This window comes from Onychostoma macrolepis, chromosome 09 (genome assembly GCF_012432095.1).
Source record: "Onychostoma macrolepis isolate SWU-2019 chromosome 09, ASM1243209v1, whole genome shotgun sequence".
Lineage (NCBI taxonomy): Eukaryota > Metazoa > Chordata > Actinopteri > Cypriniformes > Cyprinidae > Onychostoma > Onychostoma macrolepis.
Genome location: NC_081163.1, coordinates 15,974,147 through 15,994,265, shown reverse-complemented (window position 1 = coordinate 15,994,265; position 20,119 = coordinate 15,974,147). Strand labels below are relative to the sequence as shown.

The 20,119-nt window shown below is 37.8% G+C and overlaps 1 protein-coding gene across 1 annotated transcript; it reads right to left on the bottom strand.

Moving 5' to 3' along the window:
• Positions 1-2,074: 2,074 nt before the first annotated feature.
• On the bottom strand, positions 2,075-20,088 carry rev1 (REV1 DNA directed polymerase). Its single transcript, XM_058787878.1, has 22 exons — positions 19,816-20,088; positions 17,450-17,516; positions 16,178-16,310; positions 14,613-14,781; positions 14,255-14,527; positions 11,640-12,337; positions 11,156-11,260; positions 10,941-11,057; positions 10,699-10,825; positions 10,427-10,555; positions 10,178-10,332; positions 9,566-9,685; positions 8,893-9,113; positions 8,608-8,780; positions 7,657-7,898; positions 7,196-7,386; positions 6,412-6,645; positions 6,193-6,304; positions 4,583-4,776; positions 4,314-4,464; positions 4,126-4,228; positions 2,075-3,611 (listed from the first exon to the last, which is right to left on the bottom strand). Exons 2-22 carry the CDS (start codon positions 17,504-17,506, stop codon positions 3,500-3,502), a joined length of 3,816 nt encoding a protein of 1,271 aa, XP_058643861.1. The 5' UTR covers positions 17,507-17,516; positions 19,816-20,088; the 3' UTR covers positions 2,075-3,499.
• Between the last annotated feature and the right edge of the window lie 31 nt (positions 20,089-20,119).

Below are 20,119 nucleotides of genomic sequence, written 5' to 3'. Positions count from 1 at the left end.
TATGTAATTTTCTTCCTTTATTTTTTAATCTTTTTTTTATTTTTCCTTTTTTTCTCTCTCTCTCTGGCAGCTAATGTTAATTTGATTATGTGGATGTGTAATACCTGTAGTTCTTGTGGCATTGAATCAATAAAGCGCATACAATTTATTTTTTAGAAACAATATAAATCTATTTAAAAAATGTTTTATTGTTCTATCATACAGTTCTGTACAAATGTAAAAGGCAGTCACCTTGTTTATTTCAAAATGGCACGTCATTTGTTTTCTATATTGTTACTGGGCTTACCTTTACTAACATGGTAACCACACATATGTTATACTAATGATACAACAGATATAATAATTATTGTTACTGTCTGTAACTGTAGTATTTTGCTACATTACACAAAGGCAGCTCGTTGTAGAAGTACATCTAAACAATGCGCTCTAGTGTTTTTTCATTTACGTTAGATCAGTATAATTTTTTTTCTTTGCTTAGTCTGTTTATTAAACTTCTATAATAATGGAAGAATGACGATACAAGAGAATAGAAACAATTTTGTTTTCCCCCCAACCCTACCCGCCACCCCAATACCAAATTTTACAAACCAAACAGACAAAAAATAAATAAATAAAAATAAAAATAAAATAAAAACTCATTACATAATTATGAAGTGTATAAATTGTGTACAAAATAAGTTTAGAAGCAAGATAAATAACAATCACCCAAGTACATTGTACACATTTGCATCAGCAAACAAAACATAAATAAAGTATGTATAGGTGCATGTTCGTATACTCAATATGTTTTTTTTAATCAAAATCAAGCCCCAATCATAAGGACATCCTAATGATTAGATTAACCAACTACAAAAGAAGGATTCACATTACCAGAAAAATTTTTTATAAAAGGGTCCCAGGTTTCAGAAAATATGCCAGTGTTGCCCTTTATTGTGTACCTAATTTTTTCCAAATGAATGAAACTCATAACATCTCTCAGCCAGTCATCAAAGGATGGGGGAAGATTTTGTTTCCATAACAGAAGAATACGCCATCTAGCCAATAATGTTAAAAAAGCAAATGCGTTTGCAGAACATCCAGGCAAACCTGTGACATTTGGAGGGAGTCCAAAAAGTGCAACCAAAGGACAAGGCTCGATCTGTTTTTTTGTTACAGAAGAAAAACATTTAAAAATTGACAGCCAAAAAGAGGTTATGGATGGACATAGCCAAAACATATGTATTAAGTCTGCGGGGGTCTGACGACAACGATCGCATATAGGATCCACATCAGGCCAAATTTTTGCCAACTTCACTTTTGTCCAATAAATTCGATGAATAAATTTTAATTGGATAAGACTGTCGTGCACAAATAGAAGAGGTATGGACACGAGACAATATCTGACTCCAAATCTCATCTTCAAATGTGAGGCCAAGGTCTGATTCCCATTGTTGCTTAACAAAAGAGAGAGAGGGAGTAGAGATCGAGGAGATCAGCCTGTATAGAGTAGACAATACACCCTTTTTATTTAAGGGTACTTCAAGAATTTGATCTAGATGTGATTTAGGTGGAAGATTTGGAAAGTTGGGAAATGAGTTTTTGACAAAGTTTCGATGAAACTTTCATTAAAAAAAATGAGCACTAGAAAGGGTAAATTTTTGTGTTAACTGAGAACAGCTGGGAAAAATATTATCAATGTAGAGATCATTAACTACTGAGTTGCCTGCTCTCTTGATCAGTATAATTTTTATTTGTATTTTCCTACATTATCAAATATGACCAAATATATAAAGCAAGACAAATTTAATAAATCATTATCTTTGAAGTGGATTCTGCCTCTTTTGTACTTCAGTTTCGTGTTGTACATCACCACAAACTATATCTTTTCTCGGTGTTATTAAATAGTCATCTACAGCTGCACATATTCCATCATAGATAAATGCCTTTTGTCTTCATCTTTATCCTTTTTTAGGTAACTTCTTTAATTAGATTAGCATAAGATGTTTTTGTTACATTATCATTGTTGGTGGCATTGTTTATAGATCAATTTTAGCCTGATCCACAAATTATAAAGACACACATAAAAACAAGACAGTATCACTTATCCAAATTTATTTGCAAATTTAGAAAACGTACAAATTTTGTCACAGCTTCAGGTCTTCAGGCACGGGTCATTCTGTCTGAATTTTTAGGCCTTCCACTCTGTAATGTCATGATCATATGCGATAACATAACAGATGTCTGTTTCTTGAGCAGCTTCTTAAAACCAAGAAAGTACAAATTTTGAGGACTTAAGTACATTCTGTTAATACATAAAGCCAAACCTACATTGAACAAGACTTGAGAGGAAAATGTTGCATTGAAGAATCCACCTTGACCCATTATGCAGTTCACATCCACCCGATTGAAAAACCCTTCCTTTCCTCTAGCACCACATCCACAAATTTAGAATAAAAGGCTGAGAAGCATGACAGGACATTTGAAACTCAATTTAGTAAAATTAACCTGGCCAATGTTTTCATCGTTTTCTTCATAAATATTTATCTCTCTCTCTTAGCTCTTTTACACATACAGACAAACATACAATAAGCAATCAATCAATAAGAAGGAGTAATATTTTTCTAGAAAAAACATAAATGTTAGCTTTACATAAAATGTTAGTATCCACATGCTAAACTGACTTTGATAGAAGGGGTTGCATTTCCGATTTGCACTTAACTTCTCGGACTGACCCATAAAAGGCAAATAACATGCCACTCCATTTTGCTTTGCTACAAAGTCTGTAAATACTTCTGAGGCTTTCAAGATAAACATGTTCTGGAGTACGAGAAATGAAGACAAGAAAGACAGGAAAAAAAATCCAAAAATCTGACAGAAAGCAAAGATGCTTGTTTTGCTTGGTTTAGGACAGTCAGTGCATTTAAAACATTCAAAAAACTTCTGGTAACATTTTATAACCAGGTTGTACATGTTAATATTAGTTAACCCAATAGTTAACATGAACTAAAAATCAATAATACTTTAACCAAGATTAATAAGTGCTGTAAAATGTTCATTTTTAAATGTTACAAATGTAGAGTATGTTAATATTGGTTAATGCATTAGTAGCTAACAAGAACTAGTAAAAAAGTACATGTATGAATTAACAATAACCGAGATTAATAAATTCAGTCAAAAAATGATTCATTGTTAGTTCATGACACTTGATGCATTATCTAATGTTAACAAATCCAACCTGATTGAAAAGTGTTACCAAAATACCACTAGACATTAGTCTAGAGAACTGACATCATGATGAAAGAAAAACTCAGTGTTCAGCTGCTTCTGAATGTAGCTGGTATGCTCATCTGTTCCTCATCATCATTGGCATGATCTCGTAATCCTCTGTGTTCTCTGAGGAGAGGACAAGCGATGCTACAATGATTGGCAGACTCAAGTGGTTTAGTTGTCTCTCTCACATGTCACGATGAGGTGGCAGGTCTGGGCTGATGTCACAGTGACTGAGGTTAGGACGGTCCTCCTATGTGATCTTCAGAGTGCTACCGTAGGTTTGCTGTACCACTACCTGCACATTGTCAAGGATGAAGTCAAAGGCCATGCTCCATACTGACTCTGAGGACTGCTGCATAAGTCTGAAACCAACAGTTAAAACAATGAAATAGTTTAATTAAGAAAGGCCCAAACAACCTACACTGCGGTTCAAAGGTTTGGGGTCAGTAAGATTTTGAAATGTTTTGGAAAGAAGTATCTTATGTTCACCAAAGCTGCATTTCTATTTGATCAAAATACAGTCAAAATATTGATATTATAAAATAACTTTAATTACAATAACAATATAATAATTCAATTTTAATATCTTTTAAAATGTAATTTGTGTCACATGATCCTTTAGAAATCATTTTAATATGCTGATTAGGTGCTTAAGAAACATTGATAAGAATAATTATTTTTTTCAAGATTATTTGATGAATATTCAAAGTTTAAAGGAACAGCATTTACTGTTTAATAGAAACATAGTAACGCAATAGTAACACACACAAAAAAAAATCATCTTACTCTTCAAACTTTTAAACGGTAGTGTATTATTACTACTGTTGAGATTTATAATGTACTTGTGTTTGTTGTAGGAATTAGCCAGAGCTATACCTCTTCATGTATTTGATGACAAGGTAGAGTTTCTCCAGGTCTTTATCTTCCACGAGTTCTGTGCAGTACTTCACCACCTGGAGAATGTCCTCTTCCATTGGTTCTGTGAATATGCAGCACCACACAAATAAACCAACTGCACAATGCAAAGATATACTGGTATGTAAAAAAGTCTTGTTCTGTCGTACCTGAGATGGTGGTGACCCATTCACGAAGCAGAGTTCTGATGTCACTGAATTCATAAGCTCCAGCTAGGGTTGGGACTGGGCGGGGATTAAATTTGGACAGCGTCTCTGGGACATCTGTGCTCGAAGAGGACGGGCACTGTACATTTTCTGTCTACCAATGAAAGATAAATATTTTTTCCCCCAGAATTGACAACATTTTGAACACAGACGTATTTAAAGTGCATCAAGTGGCTGAAGATATTATAGATAAACAGAAGAAACAGGCTTACTTTGAGGCCTGGCTGTTTGAGTGGCAGAGGAAGCATTTTGGAGGGGCTGGATTTGGCAGGGCTGTTTCCAGGAAATAGTTTTTTTTGTGGACTTGGACCCTTTTTGGCAGGACTAGCATTTCTCTTTTTGTAGCGGCGCTTCAATTTCCCCACTGCAGGCTGCTTTAGTTGAGGAAATGTGTTTTTTTGTTCGACTAAAAAAAAAAGAGAGCAAGGTTAAAGACATTGTGTATGGTGTGTGGTAGTGGTTGATTACTTAATTCTAGTGGACACTTCAACATTAAATCGGTAAGCTGAAAAGTGTCATGTTATTTTATAGCAAATGTCAATAACTGGCAAATATTATACATCTATCCTACTTTAAATTTAGGCATCAAATTACAATGTGCAGTATAATTTCAGCAAGATGAAATCAGTTATAGAAAAAAAGTACTGTGTGAGTGCTCATAATAATAGAGGTTTAGATATGTCTGGAAAAACTCAGCTTACTGCACTTTTCAAATAAAATTAATAAGGTTGTTGTATTTTTTTAAGAAATTAACTTTAAGAAATAAACTAATTTTTTATGTACACAGTTCAACTATTATGTACATGCAAAGTAACTCTTTCTGACATTTGGCCTTCAAGGAACAGTTCACCCAATAATGAAAATGTTGTCATTATTTACTCACCCTCATGTTGTTCCAAACCTGTATAAGTTTCTCTCTTATTTTCAACACAAAAGAAGATATTTTGAAGAACCAAACCAATGTTGGTCCCCACTGATTTCCATAGAGACATAATCTTAATCGTAATCATAATCTGAAAACCACGCCCACCGGGGGGAAAACAATCCAACCCTCTTCATTGACTTTGTATTGTGGGAAGCTGCCTCCTTGTCATTTCTGAACTAATGCTCGTTTTTTTTTTGGGCCGACAGCGTATAAAAACATAGTTCTGGGTTTTTTAGTTTGTTTACTGTACACCTTGTCACACAGAAGCTTTTAGTCATTGTTCTGTTTTTTGTTATAAGTCAGAAATGACAAGGAGGCAGCTTCGCAATACAAAGTCAATGGAGAGGGTTGGATTGTTTACCCCCTGGCGTGGGCGTGGCCTAAATGTGCTCTGTCTATCCACCTTTTTCTTGATGTAAAAATGGGCGGCCATTTGTAAATTCTATGGGTCTAGCTTCCGGTCTCATCTGCATCCAGCTATTTTTAGCTGTACAAAACAGTCCATTTTGCTGCTTGATATTGAAAATTAGTGTGGCTTATTATATTATTTTAATGTATTATCTGAATCATGATCACACTGGTTTGTAGTGCAAAACATTTTACCGTTTACTGCACGTTGTTATTCTCCTCATTATTTACCTATAGCGGCTAATGAACCGGAAGTCTCACCAATAGGCTTACTTCCGCGTTGAAGAAAAAGGTGGATAGCAGGGAAAGAAATATTATGGAAGTCAATGGGGACCATCAACTGTTTGATTACCAGCATTCTTCAAAATATCTTCTTTTATGTTCAACATACGAAAGAAACTCATACAGGATTGGAACGACATGAGGGCGAGTAAATGATAAATTAATATGGTGCAGATATCTTGCACATCCCTACTCATTTTTACTCACCAGCGCTGCTTTGAGCTTGAACATGGGCTTGAGCGTTTCCCTTGTTTCTATAAGCAGAGCACAGCTCTTCCTGAAGCTCTCTGGGAAGAGCTGCAAACACATCTGGGTCAACCTGTTAAAAGTTCAGGTTAGGATATCTAAAATACTAGTTTCTGATGATCATTGTAACACCAGTTCACCATGTTTCCCCTCTGTGGTTGGGATATTAATAGCATGTACCTGGGAGAAGTCAGGGAGCTCTAGTATAATGCCAGTTGTGCATGGTTGACCTGGCTGGTTTGGGAACTGCAGTACAATGGTGCCAAGTGATGGACCAGGAGGTGGAGAAGAGGAGGTTCGAGGCGGGGTTGAGAGATGAGAAGAGGTACTGGGCTGCTCCTCTCTGTGTCTCCAGGACTGCTCTACCTGCTTCCTTATGTCTACAGGTAAAGCCTCTAAAACAGAATGGTCCACCTGAATCAAGAGGGAAAACAGGAGCTTACCATTCATTTGACATTGCCATTCAGAAGATTGAGGTCGCTAAAATTTTATTTTTTGAAAGCTGCATTTATTAAAAAAAATAAATAAATAAATAAATAACAGCAATACTATGAAATATTTTTACTATTTAAAAGTACAATAATAATAATAATAATATACATTTTAAAATGTAATTATTCCTGTGATGACAAAGCAGAATTTTCAGCAGCCATTACTCTAGTCTTCAATGCCACTTGATCTTTGAAAAATCATTCTAATATGCTGAGTAGGGCTAGACAATATGGCAAAAGTAAAATCTCGATTTTTTTTTCAGAACGTTTGACCGATTCTTGATTTTTTATGATTTTTGACTAGTCAAACTGAAAATGTAACTACAACATGATTCAAGTAACTTTTCTTTATTAACCCTTTAGTTATCTGAATAAAAGTATTTCTTATAAAAAGATGACCTTGCTGTCTGGATATTAGGCATAGTCCGTGTACTTTTTGTTTCTGAGGTGCATTCAAGCGAGGAGAATCTAACCTGAGAGGGAGATGGCACCTCAATGCTGACGTTTAGGCATGTCCTGACATGGTTTGGGGTGTGTGGATGGTAAAATCCTCCTTTACTTGTTCCAGGCATTGGATCCGAGCTGGTGGAAGGTGGTGATGATGGAGGGGTAACTCTCTCCTGATTGGAGAAAGCTCTGGATGAAGAAGGGCTGGTTAAACCATCTAAAATACAAGCAACAGGGAAGGCATGTTAAGAGTTAAGATACCAACATAAATTCTACACATGTCCTACAAATCCAGGGTTCTTCAAACGCCCTGCAGGGCTACTGTCCTGCAGAGTTCAGCTCCAACCCTAATCAAACACACCAGAGTGAGAAAATCAAGGTATTCAGAGTAACCGGTAGGTGTGTTTGATCAGGGTTAGATCTAAAACTCTGCAGGACAGTCCAGGGCTGGATTTGAAGAACTCGGTCCAAATCACACAGCTCCAACCTTGTGCTAGAGGGTCTTTCTTGGGGCTGTGGGCAGGCTGTTTGGCCAGCAGCAGGTCTTTGATCGAGCGACCACGAGAGGGCCCTTGTCCTGATGGGTCTGCATGTGATCCCTCCAACTGCTGCACCTGCAGTCCAACTCCCCTCATGTCCTTTACATCCAATTTCATGGCATGAAACAGCTTAATGGCTTCTGTGGCAATCAGCTGACCACTGTCTGTGGGCTGAGCGAGTAAAACAGACCTGCAATGTGACAGTAATGTGAATGTCAAATGTATATCAAAAATAGTTTATCAGTCAATATTAAAGATTTAAATGAACGTTAATTAAATCGGTATTGGTTGATATTGGATGTTTAATTGTGCATGCTCATTTTTGCTTTCTTCTGCTTTTTAAATGTACCTTTGCTGCCATGTAACAAAGTTCATACTGAAAAACAATAATAATAAAAAATTTTTTTTCAGCAAAAGTTTTTTTCATACTGTACATTACAATGTTGTGATGCCTTAATTCACTTGCAGAATTTAAAATAACTGATTTTAGCGTTTTAGTTTTTTTTTTATTTAGACAAAATTATATAGAACTTTTGTTGTGACCACAACATGAAATTAATCACCTTCAGCTTATTAGCCAGAATTTTAAATGGAAATTCAGCCTGTTTTCTAAATGCATGTTATTGAACTTACTGTGAACGATATTTAATTTTTCCCATAATTCTTAATCAAAATGGCATAACTTTAATCTCTACTCATTAGTCTGCTTAAACACCACAGCTTTCTACCAAACCAACTGCAAGCTTGCATTCAGCCTCCATCCAACAAATCAACAACCAACAAATGAAACCAACAATTTTTTTTTTCTATTTTCGTTTTACTCAGATGTACGTCACAATAGAAATTATCTGTGGTGCATTTAATAGAGAACATTGTTAATTTAACCTGGTGCAAGTCACCTGGCAAAGTTGTCACATATCCCATGGCCACCATATTTGGCTGGCTCTAATGGAGCCCCTGGTTTCCGCACCATGACCTTCAGTGTAATCCGGCGACCTCTAAGCCCCGCCCCCTCCAACCTCTTCTGCACTTCCATAGATAGGTTTGAAAGGAAAGACTCTGCCTCTTCAACCTAGCAAAGTATTAGAGGTGATGGGAAACTTATGAGAGAAGTCAACAGACTGAGGACAATGACAGATACAGGATGTTTTGCAATGATTGTTGTAACTTGTATACTTCAAAACCTGTGTGAACCGAATGTTGTAGTTCATCTCTGCAGACACAGACTTCCTCTCCTTCTCACTGCGCACAGGCCTGTCATCCAGTCCTCTGCAAAAGCGGAAAAGAGTCTGTCCTGTCCTTGGTCCAAACTCCCTCTGCAGTCGGGAAATGGACAACTGCTGCAGGTCACCACAGGTACTCACTCCCAGGGAGGTCAGCTTGGAGCTCATTGAGCGACCCACACCTTCACATAAGAACACAGAAGCACCGGTCCAGACATACACAAATACAGCAATAAATTCCACTGTTAAACTACATTCAGATTAAAATACCCTACCATTCAAATGTTTGAGGCCAGAAAGTTTTTTTTTTTTTTTTGAAAGAAAGAAAGAAATTAATACTATTATTCAGTAAGGATTAATTAAATTTGACAGCACAGACATTTAAAGTGTTACAAATTTAATTCAAAATAAATGTTGTTCTTCTGAACTTTCTATTCTTCAAAGAATCCTGAAAACGTGCCAGTTTCCACAAAAATATTAAGCTTTTAAATATTTATTTTTTTATAAAATAAATGCAGCCTTGTTGATATGAAGATAAGACTTTCAAAAACATAAAAAAAAAAAAAAAAAAAAAAACCATACCAAACTACCTAAACTTTTGAACGGTATTGAATGTAGGATGCTCTGTTCTCACCAGGCAAACTGGAGACAGGCTGATCCCTGATAAAATCATCCACTTCCTCTGATCTGAGGAAGTACTGCCCATTTGGTTTTGCCTTACGGGTTGCCATCCGAGCAAGAAGGATGTTGGAACCTATTAAGAAGCATAAGGGAAGTTACAAAAGCTTATAGAAATGAAGGAATACTAGCAACTTCATTACAAAAAAAAAAAAAAAAAGTGAATTTTTAAAGAATATCCTGGCCACTCTTTTCAAGTTTCAAGTAAGTAAATGAGGACTGGAACTCTCGAGCTCCAAAAAAAAGTGAAAGCACTGCAAGTTTACTGAAGCGATTCAATAGCTTAGTGTGAGAAACAAACTAAAGTTGTTTCGCTGTACCTGACTTTGGCATGTTCACAAGAGTTCATGAGTAAAGCACAATGTTATTGTATGGCTTTAGAAGACTTACAGAATATGGCTTGTGAGTTTTATGCTACTTTTATGGCACTTTTGCTTCATTTCAATATTCCTATAATTGCAGTTGCAGGGAAATGAGAGAGCGCAGCACATTCTTAAAAAGTTCCATGGAAGAAAGTAAGTCATAAAGGTTTGGAACAAAATGCGTGTCAGTAAATAAATTCTCTTACCCATTCCCACTGAGGCAGAGCAACCAGTCTTTTCCTTTATGTCTTCACGGATGGCTCGAGCCAAATCATCAGGTGTAACTCCCAGCTCAACCAGAAGATTTGTGGCATCTAAGAGCGCCTCGTCACAACTTAGTGCCTCAATGTTATGAGTGTAACTATAAAACAAGCAACCATGAAGCAAAAGAATTGTTGCCTTTGTCTACTGGCGTTAGGAATAATGTAGCAATCCAAAAAAATTTGGCCAGGTACCTGGCCAGGGTCTCATACATGGACAGTGCCACCTCTTTATATGCCTGGAAGTCATATGGGACAGACTGCAGATCAGGACAGAGCTGCTTAGCCCGGCCAAAGAACATGCCGTTTCGCACACCAGCCTGCCTGTAAGAGAGAAAAACAGAGTAACAGGTACTACTGGAAGTAGTATTAAAGACAGTACAGGTTAGAAAAAATGTTTGTGGTCTCTATTAGTCTATTAGTTCATATTGCGCAAGAAAGGAGCCTGACATGTTTACAATGAATACCTGGCCTCGTAACTGCAAGATGCAATCTCTGCCATAGAGAGGGCAGCCAGGTCCAGATCCACTCCATTATGGGGAACTTCATCACATTGTGGAGATGGGGTCATCTCAAGATCACCATCTGTCTTCTCTAAAACAGAAAGAACAATAGTCACCTAAATTCAAACTTCAAAAATGTACAATAAATTCATTCTAGACTTCAATTCAAATTTAACCAACATCTTTCTTCTACAACCTGAGTGTACCTTTCCTATACTGTTTCTGTTTCCTCTGGTAGTACTGAAACTCAAGCTGAGGATTTGCACCAGGTCGCTGGGCAACACGGCCTGGTCCGCGGTTACTAGTCACTGCAACCGGTTTCCCTGGAGTACAGATTAACCATCAGTTCAGCTCAGTTTATCAAAGTCAACAAGCTGCAACAAGAAACTTCAGCACTTCCATCCAATGCACTGAAACATACCTATGAGATCTGGTCTGTGTCTGATCCCTACGGACACAAAGAAGCAGTCCATATCCACATGAAGAATGCAGGACTGACGCACCTGAGGAGCAGCCATTAAGGAACCTGGGGTTAAAGACAAAGAAACTTTTTTGGTTACACTTCATTTTGATAGTCCACTTTAGACATTCTACTAACTAGAAGTAACTTTGTAACTACATGTCAACTAACTCTCACAGTAGACTGTTAGGGTAGGTTTAGGGTTAGTAGAATAAGTTGACATATACTTGCAAAGTTTCTCATTATCAGTATGTTGTGGACCCATCAAAATAAAGTTTTAGAAGATATTAAGCAGACAGTCTACTAATACTCTAATGACTGCTAGTTGACACGTAGTTGCAAAGTTAGTTATTGTTAGTAGAATGTTTAAAATGTTACCATCACAAAGACACATGCTTCTCAACAACAAAGAAATACACAAACATAAACCACAAAGACAAGATACCTGAACTGCAATTAGCTTTGAGCTTCTTCAGTTTCTCTTTTCCAGAGAAAACGGCTCCTCCTGCAGTTCGCCTCCTGCTCTGAAGAGCATTGACATACTCTGAGAACTCATTCCGCCACGTAGAAATATGATGCAGCCTTGAGTGAGAAAAGAACTCTGATATGATTCCAGCTTCTGCTCCTTGGCCCGACCTTCCTGGCTGATTACTAGAGTCTGCAAGATTGGAGGAGTTAGGGGTCATGTGATAGCTCCCATTTAGTCGAACTCTCGTGTGATCGTGCAGATTCCCCTTCTGAGCTGAAGTTCCTGGATTAGATGTTAGTTTTGGATGGAGGTCCTTTTGCATATTGTGAAGACCAGGCTGCTTTGCAGGACTGGCAGTGGATATTAAAGACCTCTGATGGGAATTTGATTTTGACCCAGCAGAAGAGCAGCTGGGCTCCTCCCTATCCCTGCTTTCAGTCTGTAGGAGGTGAGACTGATGGGACCCTGTGTCAACAACATGTGGAGGATGTTCTGCAAAAGAGTCCTGAGGCTTTAAGGCACCATTGACAGGGTGTACATAACCATTAGTTAACAAAGCATCTTGTGAGCCTCCTGGCAAAAGGGCACAGGCGTTATCATCATCTCCATCATGAATCCCATTAACTCTAGGCCTCTCTGCATCCTCCTCAAAGATTATGCTACAGGAACCATTTCTGCCAGACAAAAGGAGAGAGGACAAAAAGATACATAATTAAATAATTTCCCAAATGTTTTTTTAAAGGATTAGTTCACTTCCAGAATAAAAGCTTCCTGATAATTTACTCACCCCCATGTCATCCAAGATGTTCATTTCTTTTTTTCTTTAGTCAAAAAGAAATTAAGGTTTTTGAGGAAAACAATCCAGGATTTCCAGAGGAGCATTTCTGGTTAAACAGTATATAAATTCATTTGTTTTTTTTAATAGAAAATGGCAGATCGCTTCACTAGATAAGATCTTATTCCTCGGCTGGGATTGTGTAGAGCCCTTTGAAGCAGCACTGAAACTGCAATCTGGACCTTCAACCCATTAGCCATAATTGAAGTCCAATATATGGAGAAAAATCCTGGAATGTTTTCCTCAAAAACCTTAATTTCTTTTCGACTGAAGAAAGAAAGATATGAACATCTTGGATGACATGGGGGTGAGTAAATGATCAGGAAATTTTTATTCTGGAAGTGAACTAATCCTTTAAGTATGCAGAAGGGGTGTTAAAACTTGGCGTCGAAGCAGTCTTATCTGAACAGCAGGCCAATACGATAAATTAAAAAGTTATTTACCTGTTATAGCAGATAACTGATAAAATTCTATACTATTTTGTCTAAACAAAAGAAATAAATTACATTACACTTGACAGTAGTGCTGGGCGGTATGACCAAAAATGCATATCACGGTATTTTTCAAAATTATACCAGTTTCACGGTATATGACGGTATTTATTTTTTTCATGCATGATCGGGTGTTAACCACATTTTCTACTGATCGAGAGAGGAAAAACTGCAGTAGATTGACTTAGAATGCCCTATTTTACTGTCATGATGAGCGAATATTGTAGAAAAATTCCACACTAAATAGTGACTAAACACGACCCATTAATACATGTTAACCAGGAGTCATTCTCATTTGCATCTAACGTTATACTAAAGAGCGGCTATGCGGTGGTTTTGGCTATATTACTTTTTTGTCTCATGCAGCGCACTGCCTGCGTCTGAGTAAACAAAAAAAAAAAAGTGCATAATATTAACAGACGAACTATGCTCATATTTACAATTCCAAACAGTCGCGGTACGGCCAAACGAATGCGGTGCTTCTCTGCCGCTCGCTGCACAGAACAGACGCAGAGAGACGCGACGCTGCGCTGGGAGTCAGATCTCGCGCTCGCGAGGCAGCACTGGCGACATCTTCCAAACGGAACCATAGCTAAGGTTTATTCAAAACATTCGCTAGGTTTGTCAGTTTGTATATTCTATGGGGGAAAAGCCGCTAAAAGGGTCTGAAAGTTGCTAAATATAGTGCTAAAGTCACGCTCGTGTGTGTGAGACGCGGGAGCTGGTGGCGGCGCGCGGTGGATATTGTGGATGAGTTCTTCTGTGTCATCACGTTCTACTAGTTCTACAGCTTCAGAACACGCTTAGTAACACATACAGCTGCGTTCTCGCCACAATGCAATAGTGAAAAGAGACCCCTCTCAAACAGTGTGTTGCGTTCCGAACGTTATTTAAATAACACCGGTATTGCGGTATTTTAAAAATTCATATCATAAGAAAAATAAACACCGGTATTCGGTATGAACCGGTATACCGCCCAGCACTACTTGACAGTGTTATTAATTAGTGTTTTTAAAGATTACATGATAACACATGTAATGTAAAAATTGTGTGAATGAAAAAACATGCAATTTAATATCCAATCTTGGCCAATCTAGATCCAAAAATTATCAATATGATCAATTAACAAAAATAATAATTCAATTTGTTGTGTTGCATGTTATATCTTGGATCTTAAAGCAGCAGAATCTTTTCTTTCCTTCAAATATATATAGCATTTGACACTCACATGTTCCAGTGGATCCCTATTTATAAAGCATACTCACAGTCTGACATCTAGTTGGTGATTGGTTCGCTCAGTGAAGTTGGCTGTGTGGTTAGCGTGAGTGGATCTGAGAACTTCTTTAGAGAGGGTTTGAGTGTGGCTGGGCTGAGGTTTGATGTTGTCTGACTGGGGGTGGTTTGGACTGGGTTTGGATGTGTCATTGGTGGACAACAAATCCTGCTTTCCTTGTGCACAAACACTGGTAAAGTTCAAGCTTTTTTGCTTCGCATAGAGCTGATATTGGACATATGAAAGTTGGCGGCCTGCCTTAATACTGCACAAAAGCAAAAAAAAGAAAAAAATTAGTATGCATATAATATTGTGCTTCTATAACCTGCAAAGTGCACACAAACACACACCTGTCTGTGATCCACTCTGGCCGCACTACTTTCTCTCCCTTGAGCTCTTGTATTTTGCTGTTGGGCAGGTTGGTGGCAATGATATGTGTGGTTTTGGAGCGAGTGTAATAGACATGAAACTGCCCACCGTGCAGCATCATCAGCCTGCGCAGCTCATCCGCACTGGGATCTACATACCAAAAAATACACAATACAAGATAGCACGGCACTCATCAACCTGACCCATTCAGCTATGGTGCTCAAATGGTAAACACAGGCTCGAATCCAGCCAGCAACATTTCTTTAAAATCATTCAACTTCATTTTTCGGTCACACTTTATTTTAAGGTCCAATTCTTGCTATTAATAAACCATTAACTACGACTTTTGCCTCAACAAACTACTAATTTCCTGCTTAGGAATATAGAATATGGTCATGTAGAATATGTGCTTTATAAGTACTAATAAACAGCCAATATGTTATTAATAGGCATGCTAATAAGCAACTGGTTAATAGTGAGAATTGGTCCCTATACAAAAGTGTTTCCCATTTTTCTAATCAATTTTGCTCATTCTTGTCTACAAAAACATATAAACAATAATACTGATATTATAGAGTATTAATAAAGAGATAGTTCAGCCAAAAATGAAAATTCTGTCATTAATTACTCACCCTCATGTTGTTCCAATCCTGCAAGACCTTCATTCATCTTTGGAACACAAATTAAGATATTTTTGATGAAATCCGAGAGCTTTCTGAACTGCATAGACAGCAACGCAACTGACATGTTCCCAGACCCAGAAATGTAGTAAGGACATCGATAAAATAGTCCATGTGACATCATTTGTGCGCAAAGAAAACAAAATCACTTTATTCAACAATAAATAAATAAAAACTTTATTCTTCTCCTCAAAATCACATATTCCGTCATTATTGAGAGTACCACGACGCGCATGCATTGTTTATGTGCAGAGGTACTCTCGATAATGGCAGAAGACAAGATTTGGAGGAGAAGAATTGCTGAATAAAGTCATTATTTTTGTTTTCTTTGCGCATAAAGTATTCTCGCAGCTTCATAAAATTACGGTTGAACCACTGATGTCACATGGGCTGTTTTACCAATGTCCTTACTACTTTTCTGGGAACATTTCAGTTACATTGATCTCTATGGAGGGTCAGAGAGCTCTCGGATTTCATTTGTGTTACGAAGATGAACGAAGGTCTTACAGGTTTAGAACAACATGAGGGTGAGTACTTAATGACAGAATTTTCATTTTTGGGTGAACTATTGTTTTAATAATATTTATTAATGAAAAATGTAATTAATAAAATAACAACAATAATAATGTTAATGATAATATCTCTATAACAATGTAAAATACTGTTCCTATTAAATATTAGTATTAACATTTATAATAACACACAAATCAAATATTTTTTAATAATGATGGTAATAATGATGCTGCTGCTGCTCCAGATGCATTATGCAGTAAAACTGATCTCAATTCAGGAAGAAAGTTTGTTTTCTTGTTCACATTTGTTATCACAGCACACGTGGGTGGAGAGGATGCTGGAGGAGATCTCACCTGTGTATCCATTAACGTAGATAGCCACACCGCTGAAGATACAGGAGGACGTTCCATCTTTCTGTTTCTCTCTCGGGGCGTCCTTCTGAAACTGCTCCTCAAGCTTAGAGATTTTTGCAGCCATGTAACCGCCCTAAGAAATATTCAACAAACAAACCTGTGATGTTAATTTGATTTATAATCCCATTTAAATCAACACAACCTCATAAGATCAAGTAATAAGGCAAAGCAGAGAGCACACACAGACCATTCAGACACTTATACAGTAAAAACAATTCTAACCCCTGTAAAAATGAACAGACTGCAATATAGACATGCACAAAGAAAAACGTGCAGTGTCTGGCTGACAAGCGTTTGATTACGCCTCAGACATTCAATGAGACTGGAGGTGCAAGTCTGCCCTGCTGGCACGGCGACTCTCTGTCTCCATGGCAACGGATGGAACGCTGGGATTCAGGAGTTGAGCCTGAACCAATAAACAGACTTACACACACACAAAAATACTCCACAACACTCACTCGCTCCACCTGTACTGACAGGAAATTCCCCCGAACTTAATTAATATAACCTGAGATAGGAAAACACACAAGGCCTGAAGGCAACCACTGTGTTTAATTAAATTAAAAAATTCTGCACAAAATAATTGTCATACTGTACATACACTGGCTTCACTTTCACATCTGAATTATGCCAGCAAATTACTAAATTATTAACTGAAAATCAACAAATTGCACAAGCTTCAACCTTTTGGTTCTCAGATTTGGTGGCAACACATTATGGTTGTCATATTATAGGAAAATATTGTGAAATGTTATCAGTGAAGACCAAAGCTCTTAAGAGTTGTTTATGCTAGTGTGGTTCTGCTAATGCCTGAGGAACACGAGGACATTGAAGCCTATCAAATCTCTCGCCCTGCTCGGACTGTGGCGGCAAAGCAGAGGTGCTGGTGGTCACTAGTGAGGAAAATTGAGATTACTCACTGGTGTAATACAAATGAAAACCTGTCTAGACTTTAGCATCAACACACATACACACACCAGCTCTCACATGAATGAGAATGTTCGACTGGTAGTCACTAGTCAATGGTTATGAGGGAATTTAAGGACAGGTTAAAATTACAGTAAAAAATAATAAATTTACAATGCTTAGAGGGGCAGCCTGGAAAGACAACACAGCACAAAAGAGGACGACTCAACTGTTAAAAAACAGCTGCTGAGGCTTCCTGTTTTCAATAATAAACACATATCAGAATAAATAACAACAGACTCTTACCCGTCCTCCCCACCCGTCATCTTCACTGGCTTTCTTTCTCCATCCATCTCGACTCATACTGAGGGACCTGAAAGTCAAAATGAGTCAAAAACTAAAAGCGTGAACGACAGAAAATTAACATACAAAAATGAGGACAAAATATGCACATCTGTTCTCTTCATCACTAACATGAATTTACAGACTCGGGGAAAGGGAGCGAGCTACTGTACATAAAAGTGCTACTGCTTTAATTAGCAGGCAGATGACTCCTTTAATAAAGAAAATGCAACTGAAAAGCTGAATCCTGAGCAGAGAATAAATCTAATCGATTTCATTTGTATAGTGATTCTCACAATACATATTGTTTCAAAGCAGCTTTATAGAAAATCATGATGTTAAATGTTTATAATATCTTCATGATTCACGGTTGCGTGTAGTAGATTAGAGCCGGGCGATAATATAGTTTACATTTTTTTGACAATATAAACAATTAAGCAGTTGGATTTTGCAAAGTTGGAGAGAAGTGCAATCCACAATTACACCTGTTATCAAACACCAAACTGAAAGAATTGTATGCATTTGGCAGACACTTTTATCCAAATCGACTTACACTGCATTGCATTCAAGCTAATTCTTAAGTCTTTGTAGAACGCATACACCTCACCTTTGAAAAACAGAGTTCAAAGGTGAATGGAAAGCACATGAGATCAGCATTTTCTCCAAGCACTGCACACCTTAACGGAGCACAGGTCATCTGTAAAATCTGTTTCAGTGTTGTACTTTCATTCTTGACAAATGAATATACAAGACTTCCATTTCACTCTCTCCTTGATCATTTTGCCTCTGTAGTACAGATCAGATCAAACAACGCATCCCAAAAGTAAAAGGGAAGTCATTCTCATCTCTGTAGCATGTGATGAGCATAGCAAGGCAGAATAAACATTATCAGGGATGAATCCAGCTTCCTCCCTCCTTCATACAAAAATCACACACACAATCTCATTCTCCACAGGAAGCTGTATCGAGCGCATCTTCACGCATATGGTACAAAACAACGCTTCTAATCGGCCTTGTCCAAAAACGCTCCTCCTCTCCACTCAAATGAAACATCAAAGTGTCTGTCTCAGTCTTTCTTACTCGATTTCTTTTTTTCCAACACAAACACTAGGCTCTACATGAGCAGCTAGGCTAAGTTTATCATCAGATAGCCTGCTCACTTCAGATATCAGGAGTAGCACAGTCTCAGTGTTTTCAGTAAATGTGGTAGTGAATGAGAGTTCAGAAACTTGTACATTCAAATTAAACTATTAATTAATAAAGAGTAGCATACCAGTGTTATTTATTGACACATGCTGGAATATTTCTCCTTATGTTACATAATTAATAGTCATGCTATGATATGACACATTTTAACCTGCTACTGGGTGATGCTGGACTGAATCAAACTGTGTGGCAGCTCAGGCAATCAGACAAAAACATTAACTGGAAAGCATCCGATTATTTTACCCTAAATCACACTACAAATATACAACAGATACCTGCTTCATTGGGCCATGCAATGCACTTTTGCAGTAGGCAGTTGACTGTTTTACAGTCAATAAATTTTTTTTTTTTAAAAAGTCAAAAAAAAAAAAATTATAAAGATTATTACTTTTACAGCTGAAGAAGCACCAAACCAACTTATGTGGTCTCACAGCCTGTCCAACCTTGTGTTCAGTTGGTTTAGCTGGCCAGCCAGCTGGTCTCACTGCTTGACTAACTGAAAAGTGTCCAACACAGCCTTAAAACCAGCAACTAAGAATGGCAAACTGGTTTATGTCGTTTTTTTCTTTTTAAGCAGAGATGACTGAGGGAGGCTTTGAAAGAATTGACAAATGGAAAGATCCACGTTTACTGAACTGTCAACAAGCAACAATAATATTGTACACATTTCAGAAATTTAAAAAAAGACAGTTGCAAAATTAGACGTGATAGCTTCCTAATACGAATTACACCGAGTATTGTGTTTATTTAGCTTTACTTTAACACATCGGCCGTCACATGGGACATGCCTGGCCATGTGAATGACCGCTGGACTGTCTCGGCCAGAAAATACGTTACTGTGCTGCAAATTTGGGAGACCTAAATTCGATGCAGACGATAAGTTAGTGGGGCAGTTGATAGAGACAGTCATCAGACACAGAGGACACTAACAAGGCAAGTGACATTTCGTGCATAATAAACTGGATTCCCGTCAACCTTTTGAACAGTGTTGCAGAAGTGCAACACAGCAGCACACATCAGATCGATTAGTTCAACACAGCACAGCACAACTGTAGCGTCACTCTGCGTGTGATGCGCGGTTTCTTTTTAAACCGAAACCTCTGAAAACTGAAATTGTTGCTCACCAATTATCCCCCTTCTTTACAGATGTATTTTGTTCAAACCAAAGCGCCTTTGTTTCCGCTCTTGGGTTGCGTCCACCCCTTTTGCGTCAGATTTGAAAGATTACTAACAGAGACTTGGTGCATGCTGGGATCTGTCCATATCAACATGCTCCTGCGACTACACGATTCTCCCCTTTTACCATTCACTCGTATCTCTCCATTGCTAGCCGCTTGCTCACTGTCGCCTCTGCCAGATTTTCTGCTTGTTTTCCGCGTAAATCCCTCCTCCTCCTCCTCTCAGCCGGGGTCACACAGTGACAGGCTA

What these genes read in the sequence shown, in the direction of transcription:
- rev1 (XM_058787878.1), bottom strand. Translation starts at nt 17,506, where the DNA reads ATGAGTCGAGATGGATGGAGAAAGAAAGCCAGTGAAGATGACGGGTGG. An exon ending in GAAAGACCCTCTAGCACAAG is followed by an intron (nt 7,387 to 7,656) that starts GTTGGAGCTGTG and finishes CTTGTATTTTAG; the next exon opens with ATGGTTTAACCAGCCCTTCT. An exon ending in TCAAACAGCCAGGCCTCAAA is followed by an intron (nt 4,465 to 4,582) that starts GTAAGCCTGTTT and finishes TTTCATTGGTAG; the next exon opens with ACAGAAAATGTACAGTGCCC.